Below are 27,765 nucleotides of genomic sequence, written 5' to 3' on the forward strand. Positions count from 1 at the left end.
CAAATGGCTCTTCCATTTTCAGTGGCCAGAGCTGTTTTGTTTTTATCTGATAATCACTTATAAACAACCAAATAATATGTAATGTTTTACAGTCAAGCTATGCATCTTGTCCCCTTCCCCCAAAAGAAGCACAGTTCGTGACATGGTTGGAGAAATCATTAGCATTCACTACAAATATTTCCCTCAGAGCTTACTTTTTCACCTCACTCCAATTCCCATTGCCTTTATAAATTAGTAAATGGGGCTTATCAAAGATTAATACCCTGCTTTCTCCTTTTGGTAACTAACTCACTCTTCTCAAAATCGCTTTCTTTGAAGTCAGCTGAAATTCTGCACATGGTCTGGAGGCACGACAGGAATTCCAAGCCCAGTGTGTAATGGAAACTAACCATGTTGCATCTTAGAGTTCAAGTTCTCACACCAGGTTTGCTCTGCTTAATCCACAGGAGCAAGGTGGCACTGGCCATTTCTCTTTTATTTGGGAAGTCTTACCTATTAAATATACTATATCATAGGTACATTTAGAAGGAAGGTCAGGAATATGGTACTTTAAAGAAAGGAACATTTAGGTAGGAGATGGTCAGCATGTAGTTCTAAATTACTACAGGGAGTGAGCTAAGTTGATGAGTGCCCTATGACCAATATTATATTTGTCATCCATTGGAAAAGATTAATTCACATTCAGTATAGACTTATACAGCAAACAAACCCAAGTGGTCAATTACAAAAAAGGCACGCAGCTTATCGTGTCAACCTTGGGAAATCAGTGGCATCTGTTCTTTTTAGCTGCCTAACATTCATTGCTGCCCCAGGAGCACCTCATTTTCTTTTGTGCATTTCTGCAGGGACAATAAATTCATTTGTCCTTCCACTTCAGACGCCATAGGCATGCCTGAAGCATCTACTGCCAGATTAATTCTTCTGTCTTTTCCCCCAATATGGCCAATGGGTAGCAGGTGCCTGTAGCTCAACCAATCAATTAATTTGCCGAGGCTCAAAACTTTACACTGAACAAGGCAAGGGCAGAACCAGTGGATGAAGTTCATTTATTCCAGGCGTGGCATCTAATAGAGGCTAAGGCATTCTTTCTACAAAGAAATTTTGGATGCTCCCTGTTCCTGTCTGCTCTGGGCCTGGCTTTCCAGCCTGCCCCTTTACCCTTTGTTGAACATTATTCTTGTTAATGGTTGATTTTTAGTGCCTAGAACCACCAAAACCTGAAATACAGATATTACCACTGGAATACAAAGATTTTCAGTGAATTATAGAAATTGATTACCACTGTTTACCTGACACCTCACATAGCTGATACTCAGCCACCACTAATTGTTTTTGGAGTTAATCATATAATAGTAATGCTTCAGTTATTCTGCAATATCAGAGCATGAACGATTCGTGCAACTCATTTCTAACAAATAATTTCTAGATGTTTTAATGAAAATAACCACGCCATTGTTGAAATTTTATGTTTGAAAACTTTACACTGAAAATATTTTTTGTATGTCTTCTCATGTGATAGTTATAATTCTTAGGCGACCGGGTGTATTCTATTGAACACCAAATCATGAGTTCAGATAAGGCCATGCTCTTCCTTATTTTTTTTAACATCTCTGAACTTGTTTTTTATTTTTTGTTTGTTTTCTAATGATATTAAGCTATAGGACTAAATTCAGAGAGTTAAATAATTTAGTTAGTTACTCAAAGTTTTTTCTTACAAGAATAAGGTATATCTTGCCATTTGTTCAAATCTATTTTTGTGTATTTTAAGAGTACTTTAGAGTTTTCTGCATATAAATATTGGATATTTCTTATTATTTATTAAGATTACTGTAAATACAGCCTTAGTTTTCATTATATCTTCTAACTGGTTTTGTTTGAATTTTTGAAGACTATTGATTTATATGCCATGCTACTTTACTAAATTCTCCTTTTGCTTGATATGTGTTTTTCATAGATTCTTTGGGTTTTCAAGATACATAACTGTATCTTATAATAAAAAACTAGAGGCCCGGTACATGAAATTTGTGCAGGGGGATGGGTGTCCCTCAGCTTAGCCTGCACCCTCCAATCTGGGACCGTTTGAGGACTGCTGGCTCCCAATGGCTCACCTGCCTGCCTGCCTGATTGACCCTAACCACTTCTGCCTGCCAGCCTGATCACCTCCTAACCACTCCCCTGCCAGCCTGATTGACACCTAACTGTTCCCCTGCCGGCCCGATTACCCCTTATTGCCCTCCCCTGCTGACCTGGTCACCCCCAACTGCCCTCCCCTGCAGGCCTGGTTTCCCCCAACTGCCCTCCCCTGCAGGCTTGGTCGGCCCCAACTGCCCTCCCCTGCAGGCCTGGTCACCCCCAACTGCCCTCCCTTGTAGGCCTGGTCTCTCCCAACTGCCCTCCCCTACTTCCCTGATTGCCCACAACTGCCCTCCCCTGCTGGCCATCTTGTGGTGGCCATCTTGTGTCCACATGGGGGCGGCCATCTTGTATTGTAGTGATGGTCAATTTGCATATTATCTCTTTACTATATAGGATTGCTTTATTACTTCGTTTTCAGTTACCATGGCTCTCATTATTTTTGTTTGGCTAATTGCATTAATGAATACTTCAAACACAATGTTACATAGTAGTTGGAAATAGTAGACATCCTGCTGTTTTTCTTACTTTGGTGAGAAAGTCAAAATTTCTATATTAGGTAGGATGCTGGCTTTGGGGCTGAGGCATATATATATTTTATCATAGCAGAGTGTTAAATTTTGTCAAGTTAGTTTTCTTTCCCATTTCTGCTATGGTAATTGTCCATTTCCCCAAAGTTTCCATAAAATTGCTTAATCTAGCTTTTCAGATTAATTTGTACAGATTTAAACACTGTCATCTCATGACTTTTTAAAACTTTCTTCCTATTGATAGCTATTCCCCTCTTTTGTTTTTGATTTTGTGTATGTATGAATTTTCCTTTACTTCTTAGATTTGCTAGTGGCTTGTTAGTTTTATTGATTATTTTTTATTTTAGAAATATTTTATTAATTTTTAGAGAAGAAGGGAGAGAGAGAAACACAGACACACAGAGAGAGAGAGAGAGAGAGAGAGAGAGAGAGAGAGAGAAGAGAGAGAGAGAGAGATGTGAAAGCAAAACATCAATCGGCTGCCTCCTGCACACCCTCCACCAGGGGATTGAGTCCACAACCTGGGCATGTACCCTGACCAGGAATCAAACCAGCAACCTTTCAGTGCACAGGAGGATGCCCAACCAGCTAAGCTACACCTTCCAGGGCTATTGTTTCGTGTGTGTGTGTGTGTGTGTGTGTGTGTGTGTGTGTGTGTTTAATAACTTTTGAATCTCTGTTTTTGTTCTTCTGTTTTCTAACCCATATATTTTTTTCCTCTTATTTTCTTTTGGTTTACTTTATTCTTTACCTTTTTGAGTTGGGTATTTAATTCATTTTCATTTTTATTAATTAGGTTTTTAATCTTATAAAATGTTCTTTCCTAGCTGGATTAATTTCACTGATTCTGTTATGTTAGACTTTTATTATTGTAATTTTGTAAAAGTTCTTCAATTTTGTATTGAATTTCCATTTAGAGCCCAGAGTTACTCAGTATAGTATTTTGAAAGTTTTGAAATTTCTAGGTGAAAAGATCATTTTGGTTTTTGATATTAATTTCTACTATTGCATTGTGATCAGAGAATATTGTCTATGCTAATTCTCTTTCTTGGACTATTGGTGGGTTTTCTTTGGAGTTTAAGATATGGCCAATTTTCCTGAGTGTTCTACGTGCACTTAAAAACAATGTGTTCTGTCTATTATTGGCATTCAGAATTTGATTATTAGATCTACCTTCTTGATTTAGTTGTGTGAGTTTTCTATATATTTGTCAATATTTTGTTTCTGTCAACTATCTCAGATTGAGAGAGATGTGTTAAATTATCTATTATTAATTTTTTTTCTCTCTGGACTTCCTAGTCTTTTTTATTAAGTGACTGTATTATATTAATATGACTCATATCAGTAGTTGAAATAACTTCATTGTGAATTGTAGCCCTGAGCATCATAAAATGCCCTTCATTGTGTCCTTACTTAATGCTTAATTAATGGAAAGATTTCCATTCCACCATGTTCGATAATATTGTGACCACTGCTTTCTTTTTATTTATATTCTGCTCATTTTTCATTTTTAATATTTCTTAATCTCTGTTTTTAGTGGGTCTTTTCTATACAACATAGTGTTAGATTTTACTTTTTTAGCTAATATCATTTTTTCTTCTAATAGGTTAATAAAGTTTACAGTATTGACATTTATTGATAATGTTTCATACAAATAAATATATTAAAATGTATGTCTTCTTTCACTATATGGTCAGTTTCTCAAAATCTCTTTCTTCTTTCTGCCTTTTTTAGGGGGAAGAATGGGAAACTATTGGGAAAGTTTATTTTTGTTCTAATACTTACCTCTAGGCTAATACCTTTATAAATATATATATTTGCCATTGCCAATTGGTTCTCAACTATGAGCAATATTGAAATAACTTTGCTGGTAACACATCAGCTCCCTCTCACCCAGCATCTAATTTGAAATAATATTTAATCCCAGGTAATACTTGTAATCAGTGAGTTTATCTTGCTTTCTATACTTTTTCTGTATCCTTCTAATCCCTCCCAGTTTTTCCACAGTTCTGTCCCTGCATTGTCAGAGCAGGTAGTCATGTTTCTATGGACATCACTTAGACTTAGTCCTACAGGTAAATGTATACAGGGGTGGGCAAAAGTAGGTGTACAGTTATGAGTATGTGAAACACAGAATTTATTTTTGTATCATTATTATTTATTAATTATTATATTATTTATTTGTATTATGTAAACCTGCTTTTACTCACTCCTGTAATTAACACTTACCACTTGTTCTTACGCAAGTGTCTCTTTAAGTATGCTGGTTGTCTAAAGCTCATTCTCTAGTAGGCTCTTAGGAAAGGTTTATTAAAATATATTCCTTAAGTTATTGCGTGCTCATATTAGCTTGCAGCCTTTATATCTAAAGGTCAGTCTCGCTGGTTAGAAAATCTTAGCTCAAATTTTTCTTTTCCTGAATTTTTAAAGCACGTTACTCCTTCATTTTCTGTGGTAAACTGTTGTCATCAAAATCTTATGACAATCTGATTTTCTTTCTCTTATGAGTAACTTGACCCACTTCTTATTCTATTTTGAAACTTTGTTCGAATTTGTAATAGTGCTATAATCAGTAAATTCATGTTAGTGAGATTTCATGATGTGTTGTCAAAGACCAAAAGCAAGGCACTGCTTAATATCTTATGTACTTGCTAAGATCTTGCCAAACACCAAGTCTGATACAGTTATTTCAGCTGCTGTTTCAAAAGCATCAGCCATATAGTGTTCTGATCATTTTTTTTTTTTTTTTTTTTTTTATCCTGAAGATACAGGGGCGAGAGAAGCAGCAGTAAATAATCTGGTCAAAGAAGATGAGTTTTTAGTTATGGCCAAAGGTGGATATAAAACAATCTTAACTTAGGATTTATGTTTATGAAACATAATATTGAGCTGAAATAAATAGGTTTTTCAACTTTGTGCTTAATTAAGGTGTATGTAAGCATGCTTTTGATCTTGTTTAACTTGATGTCCAGGAAAAGGTTTCATTGTATTATTTGATACGGTGCTCTCTATCCTAGAAACCAGAGAGAAGGGAAATGGCAGTGAGAAGCCTCTATGTCTGTGTTTTAGTTTTGGAATCCATCCAATGACTACCCTCCTTTAATGTTTTTGCCTTTGTCGGGGCTGAGCTAGATTAGACTTTCAGTTTCAATACTAGCTCATAATACATGAATGGAAACCAGTAAAATGACTGGCAATCAAAGATCACACATAAGTGATGGTAAAAGATATGTACTTAGTTTGTTGGCACTATCAGAAACCAGTAGGTATTACTTCTTTCTATATTTAGCATGCTTGATAGGAAAAAGGGAGGATTACAAATGACCTTGTGCAGGATTTTATCAAATGGACACAAACCCACATGCCTCCTTAAACTATTTTTTAATGGATCTCTACAATTATCTTCTAGATTTCTACAATTTAAAGTGAAATTCAAAATTACATAATTATTTGAATTTTTTATTCTTAGGTCAGAGAAATTTTAAATACAGTAAAAACAAAGTGCCTTAATCTGAAGGCTGGACATTTTGCCATTTACACACATTTCTAGGCAAAGTCATATAAACAAAAGTAATAATATTTTTATTTAATCCTCACCCAAGGATATTTTTCCATTGACTTTTAGAGAGTGGAAGAGAGAGGGAAAGACAGAGAGAAATATTGACGGGACACAAATATTGGTTGCCTCCTGCACACACCCCTACTAAGGCCAGGGTCTGGGAGGAGCCTGCAACCAAGGTAAGTGCCCCTGACCAGAATTGAACCCAGGATCCTTTGGTCTGCAGTCCAACACTATCCACTGAGCCAAACCTGCTAGGGCTAAATAAAAGTAATAATATTAAATTTATTCAGGCCTTCTGCTTCTGGCCACTAGTCTAAGCACTTTTTGTGTTTTAACTCATTTAATTGTACAATTCTATGCATCTGGTAGAATTATTACTATCAATCATTATTACTATTATTATTATGTTGATGTGAAAACTGAGATACAAAAATAACAAGTAACTGGACTAAAACTACCCTGTTTGTGGATGAGCCAGGATTTTATTTGAATTGTCTATTCAATAGGGATAAATTTCCATAACAATAAGCTATTTGCCTTTAAGTTATAAAAGCTGTCTCCACTCCCCACCCCCCACCCCCTTCTTAAAAATGAATAGTGATCTTAAACCGTGTTTGTTGAAGGAAATACTTACAAGAAACTAGCTAATTACAAAAGAAAGGCAATGTATGTAATTCAACATCTAATCATACTATATCTTTCAATTAAATCATCACTCTTAGAAGCAGAAGCCGTGTATTGCCAAGTACAATCCTTCCCAAATACCCAGACACAATCATGGGCTTTAAGGATTACAAGTCACATAATAAAGGATAATGACCTAAAATTAAGCACACCGATATAGAAAGCAGGACTGCCACTCTCTGTATAAATCAGCAATCTATGAGATTTAATGGGAGATTAAGGCGCTGTCTAACCTGCAATTATGCTGTTTTGCATTAAGAAACAATGTGATGATTGTGCTCAGTAAAATTCTTCCTCCTGTTTACCCCTGTTTAATTGGATTTGGGGCTGCTTAAACATCTTTGAGTTGGAGCTTATAAGAAGGTGATCTCAGCTGTTTTTCAAAGCTTATGACAGCAGGCAGACAACACGATCATGTCAAGGCTCATGCAAAAGCCTTAATCCTACTTTTTTCCATCAACCAGCTATGGCAGCCCAGTGTTTAACCTTCTAAATACTAAATGTGCTTTGTTACTGCTCTGGTAGATTTGCCACGAATGGTTATTGTTTAATTCTGTTAGCCTCGCTGCCATTAGATCTTCTCAATTCCTTCTGCCGTTGGATACTGACCGTTAGGATTCCAGTATTTTGCACCTTAATTTGAAAACAGTGAGTGGTTCGCCACACTTCTAAAATGTCAAATAGAGAATAGTGACTTGGTTGTGCACTCATCCACCCATTTATTCATTTGACACCAATATGGAGCCCTTTTGTGTGTTTCCCAAGCCTGATGGTAGGTAGACATGGGAGAGCAGGCATCAAGGTGGTAACCACCTCGCCCCACAATCATGGCATCTTAGCCAGCTCTTTGGACCTCACTGAGGAAAGTAAATAAAATAATTTGGAGTTCACTTTTACTTATTTTTTCTAGCTACATTTGCCTAGTCCAATTATCCAGCATGTTAACCTTAGAACTATCAGCTGCAGTTTTACCTAGATCAGCAATATCATTGAATTTGAAGAGTAAAGGTTAAATGGTCAAATTAGCTTTCCCTACAGCTGCACATGCTACTTGGAGGGTGATGCACTTTCTCATTTCCTTGGGAGGGTGAGTAGTAAAGGAAAATGGGAGTGGCTCTCTGATTTGTCCCAATGGCAGTGAGCAGTCCACACAAAAGCAGACAGTTAATGCTCAGCTGCTCAGACCAGTCAAGCAAGCTACCAAGTCCCAGCTGTGCCTCTTGATGTTTTCTGATTGCACCTACTCCTCAATCTGTGAACTGTTTTCTGAACTCAGATTCATCAAGCACTGCTGCTTTAAAAACGCATGCAGGCAGGCATCCTAGGATATGCCATTATAAGCTGCTGCCAGGGGATCTTCTAGGAGATAAATGGAATCTGTGTGAAGTAAATTAGTGTGAACCAGTTAATCTGAGTGTCAGCCTTGAGCCACTTCCGTGGATAACTAGCTGGCTGACTGGCGGCCAGGGCCTTCTGCCGCATGTGAGCTGGAATCTCTGAGATTCTTTTCCACAGAATGGGGACAATGTCGGGGCTGCTTATTCTTGGAGGAAGGCCAATTTGCACTGTGTTTTAGATTTGTCAATGAAATGGAAAGCATTTTTGTTTACCTCCCTACTCTGACTATTCTGAATGGCTCTAAGTTGGACTTCTTTCAGGGGAAAAAATAGAAGAGAAATGCCCTGGGAAGAATGGCTTCCTCCTGGCTCAAGCTGCCATTTTGTGTACTCCACCTGTGCTGTGTTGGGCTGAGCCTCCTAACACCTGGAAGATTTTAAAACAAAAAAAGTTACCATCATTAGTCAAAACAAGTTCAATCCAAATCTCTCCGGTTTTTTTTGTTTGTTGTTTGTTTGATTTTGAGGAATAAATTTGTATAATCTTTAATTCATGACCAGATGGAGGTTCTATGCAAAGCCTATGATCGTGGTTCCCTGTAGATGCCCAGCGTGGGAAATCACATTTTGGCTATTGGAGAACATTGGCAAAGCCCCTCAATAGCAATAGGATGAGAGAACCTTTTAAAATCATGTAACTGATCCATAGAAAGAATGTAGAGACAAAAAAGCATATGAACCACTAGATCCATAAGAATTAGTATTTAATATGATTAAATGGTAAGTTTAAATGATATTATATAAAAATCATGTTTCTATAATTCAATATTTCTTTAGAGAACATAATCTATTCTTACATTAAGACCACAAGAATTCATTTTATCTAATTAAATTACAACAAATTTATCATTATTTCTTTGTTCCTTTATTACATTAATAAAACATTTTTTATCACCAGTGAGATGGTTAGGCATGAATAAAAATATATAAAAAAGAATAAATGTAAGCCTCATATTTGGGGAAAATGTATAAGAGCATTTTCACCTCCATCTCCATGGAAGCATTTTGCCTTTCATAAAAAGAGAAAAAAATCTATCTTAGAATAAGAACTTGGGCAAAACAAAAATTGTTTATTCAACAAATAAGTGTGCTTTCTGTTTCGGGTCCCCTCTCCCAGACTCATGTGTCTGTAAGGTAGCTTGTGCGTACTTTATGTGAAGGTACAACCATTACCAGGTCCATGGAGACACATTTTATATATAAGATACATTTCAGTGTATAGTAAGTCTATGGATGTTAGATGGCATGAATCATAGCAAAGATCAAATCAAAAGCTTTAAAAATTGAGTGACCCTTTCCTTGAACTAATGAAACAAAAATGGGATGTCCTGTGAGAACAAAATTTGCTTTATGCCTGTACATTGAGTTCAGAGAAATGAAATCCCTAGGGTAAATTTAACTTTATGATTTATGAGGGAAAAGAAAAGAGAGTGAAAATCAGTGAATTTTCTCTTCTGTTGTAGGGCACAGGTATAATATTTTACAATGTAGGACTCTTAGTTTACAAAATTCTTTGAAGGGAGGGAAAGTAGTGTTGTAATGATGCTTTGACCTAGCTAGAAATCTTGCTCAACATGATTGTCTACATAATCACCCAATGTCTACATAATCTCACTCAATACAGAGGAAGACTTCCCTAGCAATTGCTGTCCTTGCCTTAAGGAAGCTGTCCCCTGAGCATGAGACGCATCATGTTTGTTTGGAAATTCATACTGTCTATGAATTTCCAACTACCTGAGACAAGCTACAGATGACAGAAATTGAAACAATGGGTCGGGCCTATGATTCTTCCAGTTCAGTCTTCTGATTGCAGCACTAAAGGTTTGATTGTAGTGAAGTAAAGTTGTCCTCACATCAGCTTCAAAATTTCAAGATGTGCCTAAAATATCTTCCTTCTTTATTAATGTAGCTCATTGAAAAAAATCAGACACAATAATCAAAGAATGGGATAAGAATAATAACACAGGCCAAATAAACTGCTAAGAAACACAGAATAGGGAAGAAAAAATAATGTTAACTTGTAGGTTGATGAAAACTTTAGGAAAAGGTAGCATTTGAGTTGAGTCTTGAATAAGGAGGAGTATTTTGGCAAGCAGAGATTTGGAGATTGGAATGAGAGAGGATATATCAAGCTGGTGAGGCTCTCAAAAGCACCGAGGTGGAATATAAATAGCATACCTAGGGGACATCCAGCTACAGGATATGATATCAGAATTTAAAAGGGGGAGGGGGGTGGGGGTCTCATCCATCGAGAAACCTCTAGATGTGAGTTGAAAAGATATCATGAAAGGCCCTCAATTCCATGGCTCCAGAATCCCTCATTGCTGACAAGAGAAGTGATTGTAGGTTTTTCTAAATAGAAGCTACATGTGATTAAACCTTGGTTTTAGGGATATGACTTGTCTGTTTAAAGAATTACTGGAGAGAAAGATATGTCTCATCAGGCTATTAAAATAGAGGAGTGACTCTGGTAATGGAAAATGGGATGAGAGGGGTTGGAGGAACTAAAGGTTAGAAAATGGCAGTCATAGCATAGGTATGTATAACTTCTTGGCAATTTTACAATTATCAGTTACATTCTTCTTTGTAATGGAGTCTTGGTCTTCCTAATTTCTTCCAGAGATATTCTGATACTTTATTAAATCTCCTCCCGACCCCTACTTCCTCCCAGACCTGTAGTTGGCCTTAAATGCCATTGTATCCTGTATTGGCTACCATCACTGGCGACACACACAGGATCCCAGGTGTGGAGGCCTCCTGGGCTCACTTGTTGGTTTTCTTGTGGTTGGTTTATTGTGTTGATCATCCCCTTCCTAAAGTGCCAGCCTTCTCTTAACCACTTGCCTACATTTTTACATTGGCTAAGGTCCTTGAGTCATAGCAAATGGTAGCTAAGAGACATGTTCTTATTACATATACGTTGGATCATGTTTTCTTTTAATGTTTCCTAAGATTTTCTATACTGAAATGTGTATATAGCAGGTGTTCTCACTGATTTGGATTTAGAAATTGCTTCTGTAGTTAAGCTGATCAGTCTAACATTTCACAATTCAGGAACCCTTTGTGTCCTCATAAATCCTGGAGATTTCACCATGTATTCTTGCAAAAGATTGGTAAAAATTTATTAAGAGGCATATTTTACACTAATCTAGGAGACTATTTTATACTGTCTTATCTGAAAATATGGGCCCTGGCCAGGTGGCTCAGTCGGTTGGAGCATCATCCTATACACCAGAAGGCTGCAGGTTCCATCCCGTCAGGACACCTATGGAGGCAACCGATTGATGTTTCTCTCCCACATCGATGTTTTTCTCTCTCCCTTCCATTCTCTCTCTAAAATAAATAAACATACCCTTAGGCAAGGATTAAAAAATAAATAGTAAAAATATCTGTTTATCTCTTAGCTTTTGTTTTCTATTCTTTATTTCTCTATGATTCTCTTTTGTATGGAATTTAGTTTTGTGCAAGTCTCATTATAGTTGCTCATTTCCCTTTATTCATATCATACTTGTTCTTTAAAAGTTTACTTTCTTTAGGTGTGTTTCTCTTATCCTTTATTTATAGATGCACTGGCTTGTCTAGTATCCAAATGAAACTCTACTACTTGTCAAGGTCAAGGTCATTTCTATATTTTGGGAAACCATCTCTTTTTAAAATTTATTTATTGTTGACACCATTACAGATGTCCGTCACTCCTCCCCCACTCCCCCCCACTTTACATCTCTTAGAGATATTAGTACAATTACTGACTATAATACAGTGACACAGCTTAAGGATTTGAGAAGGCATCTTTTAATTATTTATCCCCCAGCAAAATTAGTATTTTGAAATGAATGGCTGCACTTTAAATGTGTGACCATAAGAAGCAATCAATTCCAACAGACCACCTATGCTTTCTGTGTTTGGCACCAGTGCATGTGTTGGGTGTGGTGTGCAAGAGAGTGATGCTTGCTGCAGAGTACATTATAATACAGTGGTAAGTCACAGTATTACCATCCAAACATGTCTTCCATTCAATTTCAGCAAGTGCTCAAGTATGCTAACATACCCTTTTGATGTTATTCAAATAAAAATAAATCAATTCAGAGAAGTAACCAAGCCTAATGATACACGATATGGTAACTTAGACCTAGTCTTCCTTGCATCCTTCTTAATGTTGACAAAGCACTAGAAGATGAAGGTATAATCTAGATAATTTGATTTTCTTATTTTCCATTTTCTATCTAGGAGATACAAGTGCTCTGATACTGGACTAACCATCTGAGACAAAGGCTTTCCCTTGAGATAGAGACAGCTATCAGCTAGGAATTTGAGACTACCTGCCAACCATTCTCCCCATGCTGATATTGTCATCTTAGGTTCGGCCTCTGGAAAAGTTGCTGCTCTTAAGAATTCCAATGGTAGTGCCACATGACAGTTTCTTCTCCCTCCGATTCGAGAGGAAAACGTTGGGTATTTTTTCTTGTGGGAAACCATAAACTTTGCTGTGGTTTAAATTGCCCCATGCTGTGAATCCTTATCTTAAGTTTCTATATAAATCATCTTTATCTCTGATCTCAATGCTAGCTTGATACTCTTTTGATTGAAGGATCTCTTTTGTTTCCCCAACTTTTTTCTAAATTTTTAAATGCAAGCTGGGAAGTTTGCTATAAATTCTTCTTAGGATTCTCCCTTTACTTACCGTTCTTCAATTTGTCAATACATGGGGATCTACTTGTTTTCTTCTTTGGAATACATTCCTGCTTTCAACTTCTTGAACTTCTGAACAGTAATGCATTTCTGTACTTACCATAGGATTTGGCCCTTATAAGAAATGTCAAATGACTTTTGCAGAAAACCTCAACTACATGAAGAGTGTGGAAGTTGATTTCCGTACATTCTTAGAACTCATTCATCACCTATACTTCCTTATAGTAATGAAGAGATCCTTTCAGATAAGATGTTCTTGAGTCCCTTTGTCTTGAATAATTGTCTCTATGGCTTAAATGAAAAAGCATTTAAGCTTGCTGATTTGACCAGTTTATTTCTTACACCTAGAAATTCTCTACCAAATTATAGGTAAGTATAAAAATGATGTAAGTAATGTTTTCCTGGGTTATATCCACTCTTAATTTACTCAGAAGAAAATTAAGGAGTAATGTTGTAGAAGATGCTCAGGGGCTAAAGTAGTGGAAATTATTTTGATTTGATGTTTAAAAAGGGGAGGGGGGTACTCTTCCACTGATCACCTCTCCTTAGAGCACCGCTTGCCAGTGAAATGGTATGCTAAAGGGCACATACAGAAATTCAAGCAAACCTCTCATTGGTGACCCTGAAAATTACCCTTTGGGGGGTGTGGGGGGTGAGGAAATGCAGCAGAAAGAGGAGAAATAATTGCATCATTCCCTGTTATTCTCCCTTCCTACTTCTCAACTTACATGTTTCCAATGTCATACTCTCTTCATCCTCCATCCAATATGTCTCAACAGTCTGTTTCAGTTTGAGAGTTTAAATAACTTCATTAGAGTTTGTTTTCATGCCAGGCTTGACTAAGACAAATGACGTCATGGGTCCCATCCTTACACATAAAAGACATTCGTGCACTGGGGAGGGGTGGCTCCCTCACCCCGGCCTGTGTCCTCTCACAGTCCAGGACCCCTCTGGGAATGTCTGCCTGCCCAGGGGAAGCGGGCCTAAGCCGGCAGGCAGACATCCCCCAAGGGGTCCTTAGCGCTGCTGCAGAGGCAGGAGAGGCTCCCACCACTGCCGCTGTGCTCGCCACCCATGAGCCTGGCTTCTGGCTAAGCGGCGCTTCCCCTGTGGGAGTGCACTGACCACGGGGGGGTGGGGGGAGGGTCAGCTCTTGTGTTGAGCATCTGCCCCTAGTGGTCAGTGTGCATCATAGCTACTGGTCATTCCACCCTTAGGTCAATTTGCATTTTAGGTTTTTATTATATAGGATGGAATGGAAAGAGTTGGAACTCCACTGATTCTCCTTTAAGAGATTTGACTGAGGAAAATACAGCTCCACAGGAATACCACACCTCTCCATGAACCTGTCCATTTACTCGACAAACAATAATTGAGAACTTCTTTTTTTAAAAATATATACCTTTATTGATTTCAGAGAGGAAGGGGAGAGAGAGAGAGAGAGAGAGAGAGAGAGAGAGAGAGAGAGAGAGAAGAGAGAAAGAGAGAGAGAGAGAGAGAGAAAGAAAGAGAGATTGAGCCCACAACCCAGGCATGTGCCCTTTGCCAGAATCGAACCTGGGGCCCTTCAGTCCACAGGCTAATGCTCTATCCACTGAGCCAAACCAGCTAGGGCATTTGAAACTTCTTCATGCCTGGAGCTCTGAAGCCAGGATGGAGCCAGACTTCAAATGAGTCTAGTGCACATACAGCCTAACCTAACCCAGACCACCTCACATCCAGGCCAGAGCTTGTCCACAGCAATTGTGTTTCTTGTAATTATTACATATACCCAATTAATTTAGTTTAGGATGATTTATCTTGTACTGAAAGACATATTTGCCTAATTGATGGATGAAGAGAGGGGTTGTTTAAAGGAATTAATTGCATAAACATGATTCTAAGAAAAGTAAGATTTGCTTTTAAAGATTTTTTTTGCATCATCGGCAAACATCTAGTGGATGATTTTCTGTGCTAAAGATTCACCTTGTTTGTTCTCAGGAGTAGTCATACTGTAGCCTCAGTCCTTTCTTGGTCATCTTTTCTTAGGGCTGCTTCACATTGGCATTGCAACTACCCAAGTATCTCTCTGAAGCTGCCCTGATTTCTTCTGTCCCTCAGTGAGATTGGACATTGCCACGTGTAGTAAAATAACAATCTCACTTAATTCAGAAAGTGCCTCAGAAGTTCTCATTATTTACTATAAGGGTAGTGTAGTAGCCACTTATGCTCCTAGTATCCTGCTCAGTGATATATTGAATGGTTGGTTGGTGTTGGACTCTGAGCTCGCAGAATATTTATCTCAGAGCCAGAAAATGTCAAGAAGGTTGTCCTGTCCACCTGTCTCATCCTATCTAATAAAAGAGTAATATGCAAATAGACTGTCACTCCAACACACAAGATGGCTGCCCCCATGTGGTCAAAGGTGGCTGCCCCCATGTGGACACAAGATGGCCACCACAAGATGGCCAGTAGGGGAGGGCAGTTGGGAGGGACCAGGCCTGCAAGGGAGGGCAGTTGAGGGCGATCAAGCCTGCAGGGGAGGGCAGTTGCGGGGGACCAGGCCAGCAGAGGATGGAAGTTGGGGGCAACTGGGCCTGCAGAGAAGGGCAGTTGGGGGAGACCCAGGCCTGCAGGGGAGAGCAGTTAGGGGTGACCAAGCTGGCAGGGGAGGGCAGTTAGGTGTGACCAGGCCTGCAGGGGAGGGCAGTTAGGGGCAAACAGGCTGGCAGGGGAGCAATTAGGCATCAATCAGGCTGTCAGGGGAGTGGTTAGGGGGTGATCAGGCTGGCAGGCAGAAGCGGTTAGGGGCAATCAGGAAGGCAGGCAGGCGAGCAGTTGGAAGCCAGCAGTCCTGGATTGTGAGAGGGGTCCCAGTTGGAGAGGGTGCAGGCTGGGCTGAGGGACACACACCCCCATGCACAAATTTCATGCACCAGGCCTCTAGTTTTATTAATAAAATTCCAGGAAAGTGAAATGACATATTCAAGGACATACTGTTATGAGTACAGATGGAATTAAAAAACAGATCTTCCAGGTCCTGTTACTTGAGCTTTCTTCCACTAAAACCAACCACTCCCCCACACACGCATATTCAGGAACTCAGAAGTTCCTCTTTACAGTAAAATTATTGATACTCACTTTTGTTTAGCACCCAAATATATGTATTAATTTAAACAATGAGAAATTATATTTTCCATTCAGAAATAAGGCAGACAGAGTCTTCCTTATTATGTAGACTGTTGAAATTAATAATAGATTTGGAGGGATGTTTGGATATGTTTGAACTATAATCTAGGCCTGACCTTAAGAGTTCTCCCTTAAATTACAAGTGAAATTAATCATTGCTTTTTAAATTCTTAGGAATCCTTGTTAGTAGTTTCACTCAGCTATTTCATAAGTACTCCGAGTACCTGCCTTAGGCTAGAGATGCACTTGCTTGTTTAGAGGCCTTACCAAAGCAGTCCATTGTTCAAACACCCTGGAGAACAGAGGAAATTTCTGTACCTGAGAGGCATAAGCTGTGTTTTAAAAGATTTAGTAAATAATTAATACCTCAACTTAAAATTTATTGCAGTCTTTTGTGATCTGTGAGTATTGCATTAGTATTAACTTCTACTTGAATTTAATGTATTTTTTTTTCTTTTTTCTTGTAAGCCTCTGGAAATATTTTTTGTTTTTAGTTGATTTCATACTGACTCCTTAAGATTAGGAAGAGACCTAAATTATCAAAGAGGAAGTGACCCTCTTGGCCACCATATTGCGCTAGTAGACTTGAACTCAGGACTTTGACTTCTTTCTTTTCCCTGCTCATTCCACAAATCTGAGCAGTCTTTTAGTCTTTCCTGATCTCTGCAAACTCTCCATTATTTTTAAAGTGTGATTAAGATTTTTGTCTGAGTTTTATCTGCTACTACAGTGATTTATTTTGTTCAGTTGACCAATATTTCAAACTGTTATATGTTTTTATTAATGATTTTCCTATCAATATCTAAAATACTTCCAAAAAGTCCATACATAAGATGAATGGGATCTATTTTTAAATCATATATAAGTCATTGTATTGAAAACATTATTTGGACTGCAGATTTTATTCACACTGTAAATGATATGGATTTTTAACAAGGACTCTACATATACTGCATGCTGGCCTAGCTTGGAAAGACAAGTTCCTATTTGTGAAGGAGACAGAGATTTTTGTCAGTGCTGATCCTCTTGTGGGGGCGAGGGTACATTTCTTGGAGCTGTTTGCTGCCTAGGTCTACCCACCTTTAAGAGTTAATACCATCTATTTGCAAATGAGTTGAAAAGGAAAGGGAATTTTTAGCGGTTAACCAAAATCAAAATAGAGACTAGAGGGAAGTGAAGGAGCATAAACACTGATGACCCTGTCATCACATTTTTTATAGTAAATTCTTCTATAGAGCCTTTGTCATGCAATCTTCTGGGTTTCCATATATATATATATATATATATATATATATATATATATATATATATGCCATTGATTTTTAAAGAGTGGAAGTGAGGAGAGAAAGGGAGAGAGAAATAGAGAGAGAAACATCAGTGTGTGAGTGAGAGAGACACATCAGTTGGCTGTCTCCTACATGGACTTGACCTGAGTTTGGACAGAACCCAGGTATGTGCCATTGACTGGGAATAGAACCCTCAACCCTTAGGTCCACAGGCAGATGCTCTAACCTCTGAGCAAACTGACCAGGGTTTGTTAGATATTCTTAAATTTGGTTTAATAATTACTGATTTCAGCCCAGTCAGTATGGCTCGGGAGCATAGTCCATGCCCCAAGAGTTCAAATCCTAGGGCACATGCCCAGGTTGCTGACTGGTATTCAAACTCAATCCCCAGTAGGGGGCCTGCAGGAGGCAGTTGATCAATGTTTCTATCTCTCCCTCTCCCTATCCCTTCCTCTCTCTAAAATCACTTTTAAAAGTTGCTGATCTGATATTGTCTACAGTTGAACCATTCATTTGTTTAGGATCTAGAATTACACTCATTAAGCACACACCCTAGTCAAACACATCCATACAAAGTGCATGGACTTCACCCTCTATATAGCTACCAAAGATATCACAAAGATATTTAGAACACTTCCCTTTCAGTTGTCAATATTTTGAGGTGTGTGATGTGTAAATGGAAGAGCCTAACATCTTTAGTGGTAGAACTGTCAAGAAGAGTTCATTTTTTTGACCCTTGCCTCCCAAATGCAGACTATTTCAGAATCCATTACAGAGGAAATAAACAGTTGATTTTAAGTTAAGGGTGAGCCTAGCAACCATTTGCACTATATTGATGTCAAAAGTATCTCTTTGCCAAGCCCTAAAATGCATCTTCAAAAACTACTGAAAATATCCAAGAACTTTAGTGATGAGCTACAAATGGACTTTGGTATTGATAAATAAAAGTCAATATGTATAGTGAAAGGACAACTTACTGTGATAAATGGGCCCACCATCAGTAAAGATCAAATTATTGACTATCTAGGGCTAGGAAAAACCTGTCTATAACTAACTTATACAGGTGAGAAAAATTAGCCACAACAGCAGTTCAGAAAAAGCTCAAAGAGAATTCATTAAAAATACATACAAAAGTAGGCAGCAACATTTTGTTAACAAATATATTTGTGGCACTAGACTAATATATTTCTTTGGTCATACCCAGCCAGGTTCACAACTTTTTCTTTTACCTGAATGAACTCCCATTCAGCTAACTGTTTTTCCTATCAAGAAGATCTAATTCAAATTTTACTTCCAGACTACCCTCTTGCAGGGAAATTACCTCTGCATTCCTTAAAACCATATCACTCTTGAAATATTCTCTCTAATGATCCTACTAGTTACTAGTTACTTATATGCCCTCATACAACTTGTGATCTACCTCAACTAGATCACAAGTTGTATGAGGGCATATAAAAAGTGCTTTCATTTTTTACCCCTCACATTGTCTAGCAAGGCGCTCTATCCATAATAAGCACTAAATCAATAGTTGTTGATTTCATCATTTTGGAAATGATTCATTAGAGAAGCCTTGGTCACACATCATGTCAGACTTTAATGATGAAATATCACAGGAAACACCCAAAAGAACAATTGCAAAGATTAGCCTCTCAAAAAAAAAAAAAAAAAAAGTAGAATGGCGGTAATTAACCTTTCCAATGCTTGTTGTTCCCCATTGACAGAATGTAGGTATTTCTTTTGCAGTAAATTTAATTGGAACCCCTATAAACTATCCAGTAAAAATGGCAAATCTCGTACCATCTCAGATTTGAAAGCTAAAGTGTAATGAAGCAAAATATCTGAAGAATAGCTTTCACCATTCTCCTACCCCCACACAAACCACACCCTTCAACATCAGTGGTGAAGAAAAAAATAGCTGCATGGCTCCCACCCCTGTGAGTTTACTGAAGATCATGTAGCTAAAAACTACATCAAACTTTCTGGCTTTCTTGAGATGTCAATTCATCCTGGGCCCCTTTAATGCCACTAAAAGTGTTTGCAGGTATTTACTTTGCTGTTCTAATACCATGCTGTCTTCCTCTAGAAGAGAACAGAGTTTTATTGGAGGAATGAATGAATGAATAGGTGAACATTTTAAATTATGAAAGAACAGTGTATGAGGTGATAAGGGCTATTGCATTTGCCCAAATAAACACAGGTTATACCTCATTAGCCATTCATAATAGATTTCCCTATATGATTAATTCCTTGTTATAAATACTAACATCAGTATTTCAGAAAATTAGCAAGATACATAGAGATAAAAATGATTAAAACAGGCCAAGAAATCTTGACCAATGTCATATTGTTCTGCAATTTTGATGCATTTAATTATCCCACTGAAACAGTTCACAAAAACCTTTGGATTCAAAAATAATCTGTAAGTGTGATCTAACCTGGGGGAAATTAAAGGCAGCTACACCAATAACAACTTAGGCCATGTGTGTCGTGTTGCTCCTTTCAAGTCACAGACTAACCCAGACCACCATTTTGCAAATAAGCATCCTTCATACCAAGTGGGCCTAAACAGGAGACAGTAGTTTAAAGCACATATCCTCTCAGATCAGGAGGACATCCAACAGGGTACCTCTGCTTCATTCATTCATTTTGCAAATCCTTCAAAAATACCTTCTATGGCCCATGATATACAGAAGTGAATAAAACAGGCTACTTACTTTCATTTATTTTTTCAAAAAATTCAAATGTACAACATAAAAAGTTGGTTTTATTCATTTAAAATCAGAATTTCATATATTTTCCTCATAATGTGTTCTCAAACAAAGGTTTTAGAGATGCAGTGAATCCAAACTCTGCAGGCACTTCCACGGAACAGAGTACTGTCCATTCTGAGGGGTGCTGAAACTGTGGGACCGGACTCTGTGGATCAGAAGTATGTTACTAGTCTCCTTTAAAGTGTGCATATATGAGCCTCAGGCTGTGATCGCCAACACAATGCACACTCCACAAAAAACAAAAAAACAAGAGCCCTACTAAAGCCGCTCTGGACCTGGCCGGTCCCCTGTGTCACTCATGGAAAGTGTGAAGTGGCCTGGCCTCAGCCTCTGCACTTGCTCTCATCTCCTAACGAAGGTTTGGGAACAGTGTCCCTGTACATTCCCCTGTGCCAACAAATGTGTTATTTCATGCGTGAGTTATAAATACATATTTTCTTGATTGCACTTATTGCTTATAAATGTCTTGTGTGTTATCAAGACCTGAGGAGACAGTGGTCATGCTTGCTGCAGCAATTTGTAAGAGATAAAATTCCAATGTAGTAAAAAATATACATGTTTATGTTGTTTGACTCCAGAGAAGTATGACAATTTATATTATTTTAGGCTTGCTTTGTTTCATTATTCACGGGGTTTTTCTCATGAAGACATGTCCACTTTTCCTGAGATATGATTCAGTGAACAAATGTAATATGGAAATATGTTTCTTATGGAGATAATTTAGACCAAGAATTACAACCTATGGGAAAATGTGGAAACTTGAGTCTATGTTTTCTCTAGTGGAACTAGTGGTTGTAATGTGCTTAGGTTCCTGTGATAGCTTCTGTTTCTGTTCATAATTCCTACTCAGAAAATAGTATCTCATGACAAGTTTCCTGGAGACCTCCCATGGAAAATACCAGCCCTCTTTATTATTGTGTGCAGTGTATTCATTCTATATTTTAAAAATTATTTTATAGGGCCTTTTTTTTTAGATAATTGGTATCATAGTTTTTTTTTAATTTGATGGAGAACCACAATGTATGAGAAGTGTTCATCAGTGATGATTTGTGTGACAAAAGGAACCATTGCACCAGCCATGCACTGGTCTTTCTAATTGACTAGCCTCATGTCCTTCTCTCTGTGTCCTATTGCCATTAATTGACTATATTGTTTTAGATTTATGCATTAAAAATACGATTTCTACTTTGAAGGGATCACTTTGTTACTTTGTAGCTTTTAAGCTGATGCCATGAACTTATTTTTCTTCTAAGATAAAGTCTCATCTATAGATTTTTCAACTAATTACATGTCTGCCAATACATACTTAGAGGATACATTTTATTTCAATTTATTGTTTGTGTTTACATCATGTGTCCCTGGAAATCACTGTGGAACTGAAAGGAAATGTTTTAATGGTGTTTATTACTACTTTTCATCACTCTTTCTTTTCTCTCTCGCTCTCTCTTTTTAATAGCTTCAGCCAGTCTGGTCAAGCATGACAGCGACTCAAACTCGGCAAACTTCCAAGACACTGAGGACATGCCTGACAGATGTGTCGTGAAAGAGTCTGAGAGTCCAGGTGAAAGCCATTTAAAAATAGTCAAGTATAAAATGATAAATTTGACACAGCTTTGGGGTCCTTGGAAGGGGGTGGGGAGACAGGACATTGTAATGCTGTTTGCTCTTAGCAGCTGCACTGTCAAATTAATGGTCACCTCCAGGGGTCACGGCGTGGAGCTGTTATCTTTTCCTCTTTCATCAAGAATTCAGTTGGAGGAAGTACAAAGGCTTTATGACTGAAAAGGAAGCTGACACTATTAGTTCATTATCATCAATTTTAGGCTAAACTGGTTAATAGAGGCAGAGATTGGAAACTGAAGAAATGGCAATATTTTAAATATTTCAAATAATAGGATCGAGCGGAAAGGGAGAATTAGGGACAAAAGAGACGCAAATTGTCATCATTACAATCTATTTACCTTTCTAAATACAAACAGGACTCTACCTGGCATGAGAGGATTTTAGCATAACAGTAATGTACTAAAGGATGTTGTCAGCTGTTTAGAAAGAAAGAAAAAGAAAATAATAATCCTTCCCCATGCAATAAAATTTACCCAATGTCAAGTTATTTATGTTTGTATTTTCTTTGTAGAAAGAATAGGCAGAAATGTATTGGAAAAATAAGACCAGAACGCTTTAGCATAGATTTTTGTTTCCGTTTTTTTATCTTTTTGAAGCATGCCTAATTTTAACAACTAATTAGCTAAAGAGAAAAAAAATCTTTGTGAAAGTTGAAGGGCATTCCTGGATCACTACAAAGCCATAAGGTGCTAAAAAGTACCTTATTGTTATGAATGAAAGAGTTAACTATCTTCCTCCACTAAACATTTTTCTTTCCTATTTTCTCTGGCTGCTGGGTACCCTCTCCCCTCTCCCATCTTTGTGTGCTGATCCATGTATCAGATTTTTGATTCATCCTCTCTGTGGCCTGTCAGCTTAGTTAAGAGATTTCCAAATCTTGTAGCCTTCGCTGACAGGGGGCAGCTGCAAACAGTCCCCTGATCCTTCCCCGAGGAGAGCTACTGAGATTTAATTTTCAGTGAAAGGTGCAGCCTGCAATCTATGTCAGGTCCCCTAAGTCATCTCGGAACCCCAATAGGCCCAGTGGCGATGGCATTGTATTTCAGTCCCTCCACTGCACGAAGATTCCTCAAAAGATGGACTGCCGCCCTGTGTCTGCTCTCAGCCGCACTTCTGCTCTCCCGCAAACGGAGAAACGGCATCTTTAGCAATGACAGAAATGTCTCATCAGTACAGTAAACCCATCCCCTGCCATATCTAAAAGACAAGTGTAGATCTACCCTACTCTAAAAGGGAGAGGATAGGGGTAGCATTACATTTCCAAATTAAAATTAATTTAAAATAAACTTTTTGTTTTGACTCAAATCACCTAATTTTGACTAGGTTTTTAAACTGTCTTAATAATTGGTTTTCTATCAACCATTTGTCAGGCAGTTAAGTCCATGAGGCATGTCTTTACCTAAGTGTTCATTGCTTTGGCAAGAATAGATTCACTTTATACCATTTCAAAAGTCGCATAAATTTCCATCATCCCTCTGTATGGAATTGTAGTGAGATTCAAATATAACATAGTCAAATCTGATTGACATCAACAAAAGGAGGTATCAAAAAACAGAAAGATTAATTAGAAAATATAGGTGCTGATAAAGATTCTTAACTTAAAAAGTGAGTACTGTCTATACATCGGACATCATTAAACTGGTAATAAAGAATGAATTACTCTGGCTTTTCCCTCTGTCCACTCCTGCATTTTAAGACATCTTGCCTTATAGGCCTGGAAACCTCTGGAGAGTTCACTACTGGTCTCACTGCCTTCCACTGAGAATTTGTGGCTTGGTTGTCATGGAGACATCGTATTTCTCCAAGAATTTCTCATATTGATCCGTGGCCAGGCGTAAATGGCCAAGCAAGTGTGAGGAATAAAGGGGGCTGGGCAGTCCTATAAAATGACCAGGGCTTGTGGGGTGGAAATAAGCTCATTGCAAACACTTAGGTAAAAAGAAAGAAGCAGTTTTATTTTGTTTCAGGATTTCTTTCTGCACTTTGGGCCATTGTCTTCTTTCACTATGAACTGAAAGAAACTTGTTAGTCACTTGTCATGTCAGATCTTTGGCGCTCGTCCTGACACAGCTGCCAGCCTTCCAGCTCCGTGCAGCTCAGGGACACACAGCCAAGAGGCAGTGGCATGAATTATTTATTGCTCCTTGTGTGGATAACATTCTGTGATAAGAAATTAAGACACTTCTGACAGAGGTGCTTGTTTAGTAAGAAGAAATTTTGATGAAAGAGTGCATCATTTTTTTTGAAGTATGAGCATTGGAGAAGCAAAATTCTTAAAACCGAACATGAAGGGAGATATGTGAAATTGGTGGCAGAGAGGGACTTTCTTGACCTGTGAAAATATGACTGTCTACTTCTCAATGTCCAAAAATTAACTTCAAACTATTATGTCATTCAAATATTCAAACTATTAAGTCATTCAAATATAAGGACTCCAAAACTAGAAATATTACTTTAGTGATCTAGTTAGCTCTATTTACCATGTAAGAGGGTGTTTAACCACCTTTGTTAGAAAAAAAAAAAGAAATTGGGGGTTTTAAGTGATAAGCTTTGGTAAGGTGTCTTCAAACCAATACATGTGCTTCAGTAGCTAAGCTTATAATTGTATTTGTATATTTGTTATTCCTTGTATGGAAGGAAGTGAATTTAAATCATGAATGCATCATTCTTACCATTTTCACCTGGGATATTATCAATAATTTAAAATTCCTTTTAACATTTTCATGTATGTGCAAAATCCCCCAGTTACAAAATTGAATGTGGTCAGTCTTCAAGCTTTAATGGATATTGACCTTATATAGTTTTATCTATGCAATTCTAAGTGACTAACATATTTATTACATCATTTTTTAATGAATAGACCCGTTGTTGGGACAGCATATAGAAAATGAAAACAAAAAAATCATTTTCCCATTCAAGCACAGTTGAAGAATATGGTCTCATATATTGTTCTTTTCACATAAAGTCTTTTCTTTGTAAATCCTCTAAACATTTCACTTTAGTTCTTCTAGCTTCATATTGCTGCTACCAACTCATTTGCACATGCAGAGTGCAAAGGGGCATTGAAGATAGAAAAACTAAAATAGCTTTTTTAAAAGGTGAAGTCGAAGTTTTTTAAACATTGATAGAACATTTAAAATGTTATTACTAAAACCAAATTTTTAGAATTTATATAAGACAGTAAGATTGACTTCGTGAACTGACTATATTTGAATACAGTGGGTTTTGAACTTCATCTGTAGAGTGTTATTTTTCCATCATCACTGCTCTCTGGCACTGGAGAGACTGGGATGACCGTTTGTAAATGGGCTGGAGTGTGCATGTAGGTCACGATTTAGAGGTCTGGTGCTGTGGTTGTTCAGCTGGTCTCCAGAGCGCTCTACCTGGTTCATCATGCCATTGTGATCTCTTTATTGGTTCAAGCTGTATACCCAGGTGAGTGACTGCAGTCCATTAAGGTTGGCAAAGCAACTTTAGACCAGAGCGTTCTTGTTACTCTGACTCTGCTAGTGAACCTGGGGGTCTTGTCTGATAGGTTAAGGTCTCCCTCAGCTGTGTCTTTCCTTTGGAATAATTCATTAGCAAAGAGTTTTGCCTCACAGGTGAATCCCAGATTGAAGTTTCTGCCTTAGAGTCTGTGAAGTCTACTTTCTCCTTCAATGGCATTTATATATCCCTGAAACCTGTGGGAATAACTTGGATGTCTAGTAATAGAAGCATTGAGACCACATTGTGAACTCGCAGCTCCCTTTTATTTTGAGATTTTAGGGCCGTTAGGCTTTCTTTCTTTGGCTCTTTAAGGCCTGGTCGCTTCTGAATCTGAAAGATGCTATCCCCAAAATAGTTCAGTTTAGTCCTTTGCTGGTTAACTTCTTGTTTTCTGTTTCATGCTGTGATTAAAGCTCAGTTCCCATTCTCTAGGTTATAAAAGTCTTCTTGCCTCTCATCTTTGCACTCATGATAAAAAATTTAGTGTGACATTCACAATGTTTATCCTAGTGTTAATGAGAGACCTTGAGCTTTTATCACCTTATTGGCTTGGAAAATGAAGAATTTTACTTCCTGGTGCACTTAGGGATAGTACACATAAACATAGCTTCAGCTGAAAATAGTAGTGACAATAGAGAAAGTACCAAAAAAGCACTCAGACAAGCATTTCTACGTCATTCTGAAGTAATTTATAATCAGTATGCATTCTGCCATTAATAGAACATTTTAGTGATTTTTATATAGCACGTTATGTGTGTAGATTTATATACATCATTGTCAATCAATATAGCATTTGCATGAATCTGATGAACAAAACTAGATTCCTCCCAGTTTCCAGGGGATACTACATTGTGAAGAGCTAAGGTGGATTTTTTTTCCTTTTACTACTCTGGCTCATGAATCACCGGCAAAAATCAGGTAACAGAAAGTAGGACAGATTCAGGACTGGAGTGTTGGAGATGGCTGATGATGATGCATGAAGCAGAAAAAATGTGGAATGTGTGAGCAGCCCATCAATCATAGCCATCGAGAACACACTCTTATGGTTGCTGCTAAAAAAAAAAAATGTTCTAGAAGGAGTAAAAACAATTTCAATAGTAAAAAAAAAAAAAAAAAAAAAATTTAAACTCTTTCTAGTTGTGTTTAAAGTATCAATTTTTTTTTTATTTACCCAAAGGGAAACATTTAAAGCATTAACTAATAACTTTTAAATAATGTAAAATTTCTTGGCTAATATATTATTTTATGTAGCATATATTATACAATATAGACTAGGGTTTAACTAAACCAAATAATCAGGTTTTTTGAGTTTTTGCCAACTAGGAGTGGTAGTTAGTATGTATGGTCACATCACTGATATAAATGTGTTTAGAAGTAGTTAACTAAGGCACAGTGCTCCAATTAGTTTGATAATCAAATTAATTGAAAGCAAGTGATATATTTTAGACTACAATAACAATCATCTAAGTAGTGTGAGAAATAAATGTTTTTCTTTTATTTTATAATTCAAATCATATTTCAACTAACATTTAAACATTTGAGCCTAAAACTGCAATTGTGGGCTTTTTAAAAAATAATTCAGCTCCTTGAAATTTAAGAAAAATTGCTAATTTCTAATGTGTTTCATCTTGTTGAAAACTTTCAGCTTTTTGGCAATAAAAAACAACCTATATTAATAATTTGTTTAATTAAAATATACCTGAAACCTGGTTTACAAGATAACATTATTTTATTATACTAATATATTTAATATAATTTTATTCTTACACTAATATGATTTAATATAAATTTAAAAATGCAGAAATTATAGGTAATTCCTTTTTTCTTCCTTTCTTCTTATCTTCCTTTATTTCTTTTCTCATTCCTTTTTTCCTTTAATCCTTCCCTCTCTTCCTCCCTTCCACCCCACCTTTCTTCCTCCTTTCTTTATTTCATCATATAATGCAAGATAATCTGTTTTCTTTTCAGGTGAGCCAAGGCATCGGTCATGGATAGCAAAGATGTGCTTCTGCAAGCTGTGCTAAATGAAATAGCATCTATAGGAATTGTATTTGAACATATTAAGAGACCCAAAACATGCCATTTGTTTATCGTCGTATATATGCTATGTTGTTGTTGATCGGGATATTAGGTTGTAGTAGATTTGCTAATACTTTAGCCAGAGTATATTAAAAGTGTAATTACTGATAGAAAATACCCAAATTTATCTAATTTTAGAAAACCGTTGTCCAATTCATTCTATACTCCTGCTTCTTACTTTTATTTTAATATTTTCAACAAGGAATGTCAGCCCACAGACATAAATTTAACACCATTTTGGATTTTCTTCCATATTTTAAGTTCCTGAATTATATAACAAGCAACACTAAAACCACATTGCTTTTAAACAGTGTAACACACTATGCTTTTAAATTTAATGTTGCTTCAATGTAT

General features: G+C 37.3%; 1 protein-coding gene across 1 annotated transcript in view; it reads left to right on the forward strand.

The window, feature by feature from the left end:
* WDR72 (WD repeat domain 72) overlaps positions 1–27,356 on the forward strand; it is a 183,754-nt gene extending 156,398 nt beyond the window's left edge. The window contains exons 18-19 of the mRNA XM_028147777.2: positions 21,677–21,781; positions 27,301–27,356. Of these exons, the coding sequence (XP_028003578.2) occupies positions 21,677–21,781; positions 27,301–27,356 (161 nt within the window). The remainder of the gene's footprint in view (positions 1–21,676; positions 21,782–27,300) is intronic.
* The last annotated feature ends 409 nt before the right edge of the window (positions 27,357–27,765 follow it).

The sequence above is a fragment of the Eptesicus fuscus genome, chromosome 5 (genome assembly GCF_027574615.1).
Source record: "Eptesicus fuscus isolate TK198812 chromosome 5, DD_ASM_mEF_20220401, whole genome shotgun sequence".
Classification (NCBI taxonomy): Eukaryota; Metazoa; Chordata; class Mammalia; order Chiroptera; family Vespertilionidae; genus Eptesicus; species Eptesicus fuscus.